The sequence below is a fragment of the Lepidochelys kempii genome, chromosome 4 (genome assembly GCF_965140265.1).
Source record: "Lepidochelys kempii isolate rLepKem1 chromosome 4, rLepKem1.hap2, whole genome shotgun sequence".
Classification (NCBI taxonomy): domain Eukaryota; kingdom Metazoa; phylum Chordata; order Testudines; family Cheloniidae; genus Lepidochelys; species Lepidochelys kempii.
The window spans coordinates 110,154,774-110,167,216 of NC_133259.1; the positions used below are offsets into that span (position 1 = coordinate 110,154,774).

Here is a 12,443-nt window from a genome sequence, read left to right on the forward strand (position 1 = left end):
CATTCCACCCGTCGTCCTTGGATTGGCCGCTACCACCACCAAACTAATACTGGTTACTGGGGAAGAGCTGTTTGGACATGTCGTTCCCCCCAAAATACTTCCCAAAACCTTGCACCCCACTTCCTGGACAAGGTTTGGTAAAAAGCCTCACCAATTTGCCTAGGTGACTACAGACCCAGACCCTTGGATCTTAAGAACAATGAGCAATCCTCCCAACACTTGCACCCCCCCCCTTTCCTGGGAAATATTGGATAAAAAGCCTCACCAATTTGCATAGGTGACCACAGACCCAAACCCTTGGATCTGAGAACAATGAAAAAGCATTCAGTTTTCTTACAAGAAGACTTTTAATAGAAATAGAAGTAAACAGAAATAAAGAAATCCCCCCTGTAAAATCAGGATGGTAGATATCTTACAGGGTAATTAGATTCAAAACATAGAGAACCCCTCTAGGCAAAACCTTAAGTTACAAAAAAGATACACAGACAGAAATAGTTATTCTATTCAGCACAGTTCTTTTCTCAGCCATTTAAAGAAATCATAATCTAACACGTACCTAGCTAGATTACTTACTAAAAGTTCTAAGACTCCATTCCTGGTCTATCACCGGCAAAGACAGAATATAGACAGACCCACAGACCCTTTGTTTCTCTCCCTCCTCCCAGCTTTTGAAAGTATCTTGTCTCCTCATTGGTCATTTTGGTCAGGTGCCAGCGAGGTTACCTTTAGCTTCTTAACCCTTTACAGGTGAGAGGAGCTTTCCCCTGGCCAGGAGGGATTTCAAAGGGGTTTACCCTTCCCTTTATATTTATGACACGCCCCCCCAAATCTCAGCTAGGGTGAAACACTGGCTGGGATTTCTTCCTGGAGCTCTAGGAAAAACAGAGTTAATAAGACACATGCATCTCTAAATATACTATCAAGTACATAAAGACTAACAATATTTTCTACATCTCAAGGACAATTTTAACCAGTTGATTCTGGGAAACTTTCACGGGACAGTGCATCAGCCACTTTGTTAGAAGCTCCTGAGATGTGTTGGATGTCGAAATCAAAATCTTGGAGAGCTAAACTCCACCGAAGAAGTTTTTTGTTAGTTTCTTTGACGGTGTGAAGCCACTTCAGTGCAGCATGGTCGGTTTGCAGGTGGAAACGCCGTCCCCAAACATATGGGCGTAGCTTTTCCAGAGCGTAGACAATGGCGTAACATTCTTTTTCAGTGACCGACCAGTTGCTTTCCCTCTCAGACAGTTTTTTGCTGAGAAACACTACAGGGTGGAATTCTTGATCAGGTCCTTTCTGCATTAAAACTGCTCCCACACCACGCTCAGACGCATCTGTGGTTACTAGGAACGGTTTGTCAAAGTCTGGGGCCCTTAGTACAGGATCAGACATGAGTGTCGCTTTAAGCTTGTTAAAGGCCTTCTGACACTTTTCGGTCCACTGAACAGCATTTGGCTGTTTCTTTTTGGTTAGGTCTGTCAGTGGGGCGGCGATTTGGCTGTAGTGCGGTACAAATAGTCTGTAATAACCGGTCAAGCCTAAGAAGGATTGAACCTGTTTCTTTGACTTTGGGACAGGCCACTTTTGGATGGCATCCACTTTGGCCTGTAGGGGGCTGATAGTTCCTTGACCCACCTGGTGTCCAAGGTAAGTCACTCTGTTTAGGCCTATTTGACACTTCTTAGCCTTAACAGTTAGTCCTGCCTCCCTTATGCGCTCAAGGACTTTTTGTAGATGTTCCAGGTGGTCTGCCCAGGAATCCGAAAATATGGCCACATCGTCAAAGTAGGCGACTGCATATTCTCCTAATCCCGCTAGGAGACCATCTACAAGTCTTTGGAAGGTGGCGGGTGCATTTCGCAGCCCGAAAGGGAGTACATTAAATTCATACAGCCCAAGATGTGTGGTGAAGGCTGACCTTTCCTTGGCAGATTCATCTAGCAGTACCTGCCAGTATCCCTTGGTTAAGTCCAAGGTAGAGATGAACTGGTCCCGTCCCAGTTTCTCTAATAGTTCATCTGTGCATGGCATTGGATAGTTGTCTGGGCGAGTTACAGCATTTAGCTTACGGTAGTCCACGCAAAAACGTATTTCCCTATCTGGTTTGGGAACTAGAACCACTGGAGATGCCCATGCACTTTCAGAGGGGCAGATTACACCCATCTGTAAGATATCCTGGATCTCCCGTTCTATAGCAGTTTTAGCTTGAGGAGACACCCGGTAAGGTTGGACCCTACTTGGGTGAGCATTACCTGTGTCAATGGAGTGGTATGCCCGTTCAGTCAGTCCTGGGGTGGCTGAGAACGTTGGCGCGTAGCTAGTGCACAGCTCCTGGATCTGCTGTCGCTGCATACGCCCAAGGGTCATGGAGAGGTTCACCTCTTCCACACCACCAGCACTTTTCCCTTCGTAGTAGACACCTTCAGGCCACTCTGTGTCATCTCCTCCCTGGGCTGTAAACTGACAAACCTTTAATTCTCTGGAATAAAAGGGCTTTAGAGAATTAATATGGTAATATGGCACTATGGCAGGACTAAGTATATCTAGACGATCCCTGACAGGTGTTTGTCCAATCTGCTCTTAAAAATCCCCAATGATGGAGATTCTACAATGTCCCTAGGCAATTTATTCCAGTTCTTAACCACCCTGACAGGAAGTTTTTCCTAATGTCCAACCTAAACTGCCCTTGCTGCAATTTAAGCCATTGTGTCTTGTCTTAGCCTCAGAGGTTAAGAACAACAATTTTTCTCCCTCCTCCTTGGAGCAACCTTTTATGTACTTGAAAACTGTCATCATGTCCCCTCTCAGTCTTCTCTTCTCCAGACTAAACGAACCCAATTTTTCCAATCTTCCCCCATAGGTCACATTTTCTAGATCTTTAATCATTTTTGTTGCTCTTCTCTGGACTTTCTCCAATTTGTTCACATCTCTTCTGAAATGTGGTGCCCAGAACTGGACACAATACTCCAGTTGAGGTCTAATCAGCGTGGAGTAGAGCGGAAGAATTACTTGCTTACAATATCGTACCTTGCTTACAATATGCCTGCTAATATATCCCAGAACGATGCTGGCTTTTTTTGCAACAGGGTTACACTGTTGACTCATATTTAGCTTGTGATCCACTGTGACCCCTAGATAATTGTGAATATTCTACGTTCATGCTATGCTGGGTACCCAGGGCAGTGAGGCCACCTTGCTACCAACTGCCCTTAGTGTGAGCAAGCCTTGTCTCCGCCTGCCATGGGTCAGCTCCCCAACTACACTGGCCACAGGCAACAGAAGCACTCCCCTCCCAAGATATTAGACAGACTTGGGGTGGGGTGGGGTGGGTGAGGGGTTAGGTAATCTTTTTTTACTGGACCTAAAGATGACCATTGTGTAAGCTTGAAAGCTTGTCTCTTTCACCAGTTGGTCCAATAAAAGATATTACCGCACTCATTTTGTCTCTTTCTGCTCATATATTCATTCCAGCTATTGCAAAGCAGAAATACCCAATTTTGAAAAGCCATAAAATGAAAAAAACGTCCATTTCCATACCATGCAAGTTAATTGTTGAACTGGTTACCAGTTAATACTCTAACCCTACAGCAGCCTCCAGTGTGAGTCATTCGCACTCTGAACTCTCGCCACCAATCACCTGGATGCTTTAGTATACTCAAAGCTATGACTTATTAGGATTCTACATCAACTTTTGCTAGAAACAGTCTACTGTTCTGTCTGGAAAGATTTTTAAAATTTCTACATTTTTCATCTCACAGCATGTACCATCTGGCTTCATTTAAGTAGGAGGTTTTTGCACCCTCACATAGTACACTTTATACATAACTTCAAGATTTGCTAAGGTCTGTTAATCAGTGCATTTGAAACTTCTCATCTTCAAAATCCTTCTTTATAATGTCATACATCAGGCCAAGTTGTACTTCAATTAGTTTAATCAAATTAGCAGTATACATATTTTATACACAATTATTTTCCTTCTGGTACAGTGGTCCCATCTTTACAAGGTTGCCTTTGCAGACAGATAATCCCATAGTGATCTCTATTCTTGATTTAAAGGGTGACCATTGCTTTCCAATTTTATAAGTATTCCCCTTTCTACTTTAGTGTGTAATTTGTGGTGCCAATATCACCAAATATTTTAAATTTCTGGCTATCCAATATTCAGAAGCCATAGCAACTGTCTTTCATAAGACAACATTCTTTGAAAGTTAGTTAAGGTTAATACATAGCTCATATAGTGCTTCCCTTCAGTAGAGCTCAAAGCGCTTTACAAAGATGGTCAGCATTATCCCCATTTTACTGAGGGGGAAACTGCCGAACCTCAGGATTTTCTAAAGGAAAACATAGACTAGGCCTGTCAACATGGCAAAGTGGGAGAGCTACAGTAGCAAACAAATCTGCCAGAAACACTGAGTGAATTTTAGACTGCTACCACACTTTTTTGTTTCTTCTCGTTGACCTCTTCCTATGGAAAGTCTAACTCCAGTCCCTCCCCCAAATCTCCGTGTAATATCCAGAAGGCTTAGTTTTCCACAAGCAACCCTTTAGAAAATCTACGAACAGTGCAAAAAGCTTTTTCTGTCTAGTAAGGGAGACATTTTGTATGGCATCCAAGAGTAGATTGACAACCTGTGACAAAAATGATTGCAGTACCAGACCATGTGGCAAAAGCTTGCTCTCATTTAAAAACCTAAAGCACAGAGGTCTCTCCCACAGCCAGTCTTGGCAGCATATGCTACTGCCCAATCCTGTAAGGCCATATTTTTGGGTTTTAATAAGCCAACTATTTTTTGTACTTACAATACATAGCTACAAGTATTATGAGTAGAGCAACATATCTGGTAGTTGAGTAGGTGGGAATTGGGGGGAGGGTTCGGGACTGAAGAATCAATATTTTAGGATGTTTCTGCTAAAATGATCAGCAATGAAAGAGCTACTAGTTAATAAATTGGAGTAGTAGTGCATGTATTGAGAGATGCAAGAGCAAAATGAGCTTTTTAAGGTGAAAAAAAATCTTTTCAAAATCTGAGTCCAATGAACAACTAGAAGCCTTATGAGGAATAGCAGTAAAACCACTCAAAACCCCCACAAAGGACAGACATTATCGACTTCGATTCTTATCATTCAGCCATTTTCAGGTCGATAAAAGCCTTTTTCCACTGAGGGAGTTCCCTTTCTCATTTCACAGGTGCAGACAAAAATGGACACAGTAGTTAAGTGCGATGTACATGCCTAGACAGATTGAGTTAATTTAAAAAGTAATCATCATGTAACTCAAGTCCTGTACTTGCAGCAATCAAGGGGAGTTTGTTACTGACTGACTTTGTGGCAGCCTTCCCATTCCTTGTGTGAAAATAGGTGACTGTCTCTACAGGAAAATGAGAAACTTCAAGTACTGTCCAAGTCAAGCAGATGGTTTCCTTAAGTCAGTGGTTCGAAGAGAGGCTTTGAGAGAATATTTAGCTCCAGAAGTTGGGAGTAGTTTCTCCTGCATTGCAGCTTCTCTCCACTTACAGCAGAGTGAAGTTAATTTAAACCTACTCTCTAAAGGGAGTTTGAGGGCTTGGCTACACTTGCGAGTTACAGCGCAATAAAGGAGGCCCAGGCACACTAGCTCACTACCTGTCCACACTGGCAAGGCACCTAGAGCGCTCTGACTCCGTGGCTACAGAGCTGCTGGTACTCCACCTCAGCGAGTGGAATAACATTTGCTGCGCCCCTGCTGGAGCGCCGCAGCACCAGCACGAATGAGGTGTTGCATTACTGTGCTCTGATCAGCCTCCAGAAACGTCCCATACTCCTCTTAAGTCAAGTGGCCACTCTTGTCATTGTTTTTGAATCATTGTAGGAATGTGACTATGCCCTTTGAAAGCTCCGTTTCTGACAGCTGGCTGCTTATCTGCTCCGAGACAAAGCAAGCCATTAGTGTGGAATGCTGTGTGAGAGAGAGAGAGAGAGAGGGGTGTTGGGGGGGTGGTCTGCTGCTGTCTGAACAACACACTCCCTGTCACACTCCACCCCACCCCATTTGAAAAGCACGTTGCAGTCACTTGCATGTTGGGATAGCTGCCCATAATGCACTGCTCCCAATGCCACTGCAAGTGCTGCTTGAACAGTGCGCTTGAAGCGGTCAGTGTGGACAGACGGCAGCGCTTTCCCTACTGCGCTCTCCGAAGGCTGGTTTAACTCAAAGCACTCTACATGTGCAAGTGTAGCCATGCCCTTAGTTTACATTCTCTCCTGCACTGTGCTCTCAGAGCACAATGGCAAGCACAGAGCAGACAAGCTGTCTGGTTCCCTCACTTACAAAGCCTCAGGTAATTAGCCACATAGTACACAATCAGGCAGTACTTCTCCACTCGCTTTCCATGGCAGCTGCAGCAGCCTGAAACTGATAACACTCAATTTCTAGCTACTTCAGCTAAATCTGCTTTGATGAGGAAAGCCAACAACGTTCTCCCAAGGTGCCAAACCCTTAAACTGAGTGGGTATAGTTTCAGGAGGAAAAGAAGGCACCATACATTTGTAGAAACAGGCAATGGAAAGGGTAGAAAATGCCAGGCATTATGCTTAGATGGAGGATGACTGGGAAATATTAACCACATCCCTTTCCAACAGGAAGCTCTCCTACAAGATTTTAAAAGCATCAGATGCCAGAGCATTTCCCATTAGCACCAACATCCCATCAGCTCTTTCTTGCCATGTCTACACTAGGAAAAGAGATGTACTTTTTAAAACACATTTAAAATACATTCTCCCCCACTCCTAGCGAAGACAAGTGCCTAAGTCACAGATAGTAGCAGTGCTCAACAGAAAATCCTTGTTTTGATTTATTTGACCAATCAGTCTCAGCAATAAGAAGTCTGCACTATTTCTCCAGAATCTTAGGATGTGACATGATTAGAAACACTCACAGTGAAAACTGTATACAAGGCTACACTTGAGATGAACAAATAAACTCTGCAAGTACTTCTAGATCAACAGTGCCTTAACTGGACTTTAGCTTCATTAGGACTTCTCTGTCAGTTTCCCCAAGTAATAGGAGGGGGGTTTAGCATATTCTATGCAAGTGTATTGTGACTACAAGATAAGACATACATGAGCATTTGTTCAGTTTGAATGTAAAACCAATCCATACTTTGATAAAAAGTTAAAAAACTACAGATTCTTCCCCATTTATTTTATGCTTAGTTGTGTCCCACGGTCGTAGTAAAACACTATTTATGTTTATACTACAAATTACATCACATATTATACAAGGTAGAAAGTTCAATATTCCATTTCACTTTAAGTTAAAATACTACTCAAAGATCTAAATTCAAACATCTTTCTTAATCATGTTTGCTTCATGGGTGCAGGAATATTAGCAGAAGCCTGTTCTAGATAAGCTAATGGTCCTTGAGGCATTTCTGCAGGTTTTTTGTGTTGCACATTCATGTCTTCTAGAACCTGCTGCCAGTGACGCAGTTTACCCAAATGCTTCTGAATTAGTGCTTCTTTCCGCTGTAATTCATTTTTCAATTCTGAAACATCCTGCAGTTGATAGACATCTTGAATTAATTAATGACTTATTTTCCTTGTAAAAAGATTACATTGTAAACTCATTTTAACTATTACAGTTCCTATGAAAGAATGGACAATTCTCAGAGTGAAAACAACTTACTATGAGAAGTGGCTGAACTGGAGATAGAATAATTTGGCTACTCCCTTCCATGATATACATTCTACTTGAGTGTACCAGGTCTCTGTTTCCATACCCCGCATGTAATTCAGAAAGAGGTCTACCCTCTGCACATCCAAATTTGACTAACTGGTCTGTTCCCTCAAAGGGGCATATCTATATCCAGATTTTCTTACGTGCTGTAAAGAGCTACTGAGAATGATCCAGGTGAGCTCTACAAACTTATAGGGACAGGGCAATAAGCTAATTAAAATCAACCATTGTTTGTTCTGTGCTGCATTGCACCTATTTGTACCTTTAGGTTCTAGGATCTTCAGGAAAGAGACCTGCTTGTTTGCACGGCACACTTGTAGTATTAATGTAGCCATATAAATAATAATGGTAGGACAGTTAGGAAAACTAGCATAAATGGGAATAAATTTTAAAAATCCAGTATGCTTGCAGATGGAGAAAGAAGAGAAATGTTCCACTGAACAAAAACTACATTTCTTGATCAAATATGCTACTTGTCTCAGATTCTCTGTACTATCATGTAACAAAAGAAATACACCCTTAGTCTTAAAAGAAAGGAACAAATTAAAGTTGTCACAGGTCAAGTAAGTAGATAAAAAGATGGTAATCTCCTACCTCTTTAATAACTAGCTCTGGTTTCTGGACAGACAGATGTAATCTTTTTTGTAGGAAAAAACATTCTGTTTGTCTTGCAACATCCAGAAATTTCTGGATACATTGATCAACACCTAAAATACAGAAATATAACAAGATTTGAAAGATAAAGAAATCAAAGACCAGATTAGTTTAACAACATCCATAGAAGGAAATTAGTTAATGTACATTAGCCTCTTTGTCCAAGTAGCCGCGTGTTCAATATTTAAAAGCTAATCTACAGCTTTTTACAAAAGACATTTAAGAAAGTAAATCCAAAAACTTGATTGTAAAGCTCTGTATTTTTAGTGGCCTGTATTTTTAAAATCTGAAGTCCCTAAATAATGGAAAGTAAATTGACTAAATATATCTATAGATATCCCCCCACAGACCTTTACTTCTGCAAGCTCAAAGGGGCATGCCTCTTTTTTAATAGTAACCAAGTTACAATCAATATTCTGTAAGATGTGGAAAAGAATACGGTCACTTCCCGTTTCACTGCAAAAGGTTAATTAAAACTTCTCTAACGACAAAGGGCCTCAAAACCCAAGTATACAAATGAACAGAAAATCACTTCTGTGGGTACTGAATGCAAATACATTAAGTAACATTTCAGTGTATTCCCATGTAGCAAGATCACTGCACAAAACCCTACAGTAATGTTTAGAATAGACGAACAGTACTCAAAAAGGCATATTTGTTAACGACTCTTATAAAATTTATTTAGTTATCCAGTGCAAGAGTTTTCTTCATTCCAGCATAGTCCAAAAGCAGTTTTCCCTCTAATTTTTCCCACTCATGTGCAGAATGAACACATCACCTCCATATTGGTGCACATAACAAAATTCATGTGGTGGGGGTGGGGTTCAGAGTGTGGGAGGGTGAGGGCTCTTGCTGGGGGTGCAGTCTCAGGGGTGGGGTCAGGGATGAGAGGCTATGGGCTGGGTCAGAGGGTTGGGCTCTGGGGTGTGAGGGCTCCAATTAGGGGTGAAGGCCCTGGGGTGGGGCTGGGGATGAGGGGTTTGGAGTGCAGGCTGCCCCAGGGCTACAGCGGGGAGAGAGGACTCCCCCCAGCTCTCTCTGCCCGCAGAAGCACCTCTCCCCCAACCGCAGCAGCTCCGGAGCTGGGGGAGAGCATCTCTCCCTGCTGCGGCAGCTCCGGGGCTGGGGCCAAGGGATAGGCACCTCTGCCTCAGCAGGGCTGGGGTTGATTGGGTCCGGGGGGGAGGGGGAGGAAAGGGGGTGCCTCTTCCCCAGTTGTGGCTGGTCTGGGGAAGGGGCGCCTCTCCCACGACCAGTCCGGGGATGGAGCCAGTGAGGAGAGATATCCCTCTCTGCCATGGCAGGTCCAGGGCTGGGATCTCTCCCAGCTGCAGCCCTGAGCACCTACGCAGCACTTAATAGGCTACTGTGCAGATGCGCAGCTTAGAGAGAACTTAGTCCATAAGTATAACCTGATATCTGAAAAGAGAACAAGGAGCTAGAGTTTTCAAAAGCTCGTAAGTCACTTTCGAAAATGGGACTTCAATTCTTAAATCCCTTTCATTTTCAATAAGACTTCTGAACATTTTACCCAGGCCTTTTTCTACTTTATAAGCTACTATAAACAACAGGGATTCCAGAATTAGAAGTTGGCTTCTAATGCTGCCATTGCATGAGCAGAACAGCAATCCACTAGAATATATTCCTCCCAGTCACATAGCTTTGAGTGCAAAAGAAAGATTTTTTTAAAAAAGATATTGTCAAGGTAAGCAGAACCCAGGTTCTCCTTTCCTCCCTAACCTTTTTGCTCAGTCACTGTAATTCATGAGGCTTATCTGTTTTACAAACCAAATGCTTCAGTGGGATTCGCTCTCCCATTGCCAGCTAACTATAATAGTCGTGAAAAATTCCACAAGGCTGTGGCTATACTAGGAACATTTTTCAAAAATTCTTGTAATTGTTAACACTGGTTCAGCCCCATTGGATTAGCCACATTTGGATCTCTACCATAAACGACACATAACTTGCTGATGATATGTTAAGCACGTTGGGCAGATTTTCAGTAGTGCCTAGGTGCCTAACTCTGAGAGTTATGTGTTTTTGAAAATCCCACTAGGCACATGACTACCTAAATACTTTTAAAAAAGACCGATGTTAATAGGGTGAGATGACATAGTATTTAGAACAGTGGCAGCAGACACTGGGCTCTCTCCACTACTGCTTCCAAATTAGCATAGACCAGTGAAGCTCAAAATATATTGACAGTGATAAAAATTTTTTATAGATTCCCTAGTGTAGATAGACCCTATAAATGCACAGGTTCCTGAGATTATGTGTAGGAAATTAGAAGGTTTGTAGTTTAAAAATTAGCACAGATAACTTAACAGTATCTTTTTAACGAACCCAACGTGCCAACCCTGTTATAGCCAGAACAAAATACTGGCAGGCTCTTACCAGTTCTAATTTCTTCCTGATCTGTGCCATTCACATAATCCTGACTCACAAGTGAAGCAAAGCAAGCCTAGATGATTGGGAAAATAGAGATACTTGTTTTAAAGGAGAAACCAGGCACCTTATGCACATGTCATGCAAAGACAGCCAGCCAGCCGCCACTCGTCAACAGCCCTTGCAAATGGCAAGAGTGGACCAGGGAGGCAGAAAGTCAGCGCACACTGCTTCATGCAGGTTCATTCCCCCCAAAATCCTCAGCCCTGTATGCCTCCCCCAGCCCCTCTGCCTCCCCCCACCACCCCCCGCCCCGAACCGCCCCCCGCCCCTCTGCCTCCCCCCACCACCCCCCGCCCCGAACCGCCCCCCGCCCCTCTGCCTCCCCCCACCACCCCCCGCCCCGAACCTCCCCCAGCCCCTCTGCCTCCCCCCACCACCCCCCGCCCCGAACCTCCCCCAGCCCCTCTGCCTCCCCCCACCACCCCCCGCCCCGAACCGCCCCCCGCCCCTCTGCCTCCCCCCACCACCCCCCGCCCCGAACCTCCCCCCGCCCCTCTGCCTCCCCCCACCACCCCCCGCCCCGAACCGCCCCCCGCCCCTCTGCCTCCCCCCACCACCCCCCGCCCCGAACCGCCCCCCGCCCCTCTGCCTCCCCCCACCACCCCCCGCCCCGAACCGCCCCCCGCCCCTCTGCCTCCCCCCACCACCCCCCGCCCCGAACCGCCCCCCGCCCCTCTGCCTCCCCCCACCCCTCTGCCTCCCCCCACCACCCCCCGCCCCGAACCTCCCCCAGCCCCTCTGCCTCCCCCCACCACCCCCCGCCCCGAACCTCCCCCAGCCCCTCTGCCTCCCCCCGAACCTCCCTCTGCCTCCTCTCCCCCCCCCCCGGCCCCGAACCTCCCGGAGCCTCTGCCTCCCCCTCGCGACCCTGAGCCCCCCAGTCCCTGAGCTCCCCCCCAACCTCAAAGGAAGCTTCTAGCTCGTCCACCAGGGTGCTGTTGGGGTTGCGCGGTCCCGCGGCGGCCGGGAGGAGACCAGCCTGGCCGGGGCCGCCGGGAGGGAGCGGAGGGGGAGGCGGCCCTGACGGCTGGTTTGTAAACATCCCGCTCAGAGCCGCCGCCATGACGCGCCGCCCCGAGAGCGAACTGCGCCTGCGCGGCGGAGGGGACGGGAGACGCCGCGGTGCCGACGCCCGGGGCTCCGCGGAGGTGGGCGTGGCCTGCACGGCAGCGTCGCCCTCGCGCGCCGGCCCTGGGGGGCGGGGCTGCGGCGGGCCAGGGGCCCAGCGCCAGGGAGCTGCCCCGGCCGGCGGCAGCTGCTGGCTCAGGCCCCCGTCCTGACAGGAACGAAGAACAAGCCCCGAGGCTGCCGGGGGTTGCAGGCCCACGGAGTCGACCTCTGCCCCTACGGCTGAACGGAGCCCCCGGAGCTGCGATGGCTGCAGGCAGCCCCGCGCTCGTTGGCCTCTCTCCACAGGGAGGCAGCAGCTCGCTGGCCCTCTGAAGGCCACCCCAGCTTCCTTGTATCGCCGGGTTGCCACTTCTCCAGGATTGCCCTGGAGTCTCCAGGAATTAAAGATTAATCTTTAATTAAAGAGGTCATGTGATGAAACCTCCAGGAATCAATATCTGACCAAAGCTGGCAACCCTATTGCATCGTCACCCAACAGGGGTACAGGTTTTCC

At 46.3% G+C, this 12,443-nt stretch overlaps 1 protein-coding gene across 2 annotated transcripts; it reads right to left on the minus strand.

Moving 5' to 3' along the window:
• Window positions 1-207: 207 nt before the first annotated feature.
• On the minus strand, window positions 208-11,938 carry MED28 (mediator complex subunit 28). Of its 2 annotated transcripts, XM_073342438.1 has the most exons (4): window positions 11,721-11,938; window positions 10,766-10,832; window positions 8,312-8,424; window positions 3,918-7,536 (listed from the first exon to the last, which is right to left on the minus strand). In XM_073342438.1, the coding sequence occupies exons 1-4, from the start codon at window positions 11,880-11,882 to the stop codon at window positions 7,339-7,341; spliced, it is 540 nt and encodes a 179-aa protein (XP_073198539.1). In that variant the 5' UTR covers window positions 11,883-11,938; the 3' UTR covers window positions 3,918-7,338. The 2 variants fall into 2 exon arrangements, with proteins under 2 accessions (XP_073198538.1, XP_073198539.1); XM_073342437.1 differs by lacking the exons at window positions 3,918-7,536; window positions 10,766-10,832; window positions 11,721-11,938 and adding an exon at window positions 208-2,482 and having other exon boundaries at window positions 8,312-8,396.
• Window positions 11,939-12,443: the final 505 nt, after the last annotated feature.

Bases quoted from the DNA above. Each gene is read 5' to 3' on its own strand.
- MED28 (XM_073342437.1), bottom strand. From the start codon at position 2,370: ATGACCCTTGGGCGTATGCAGCGACAGCAGATCCAGGAGCTGTGCACT.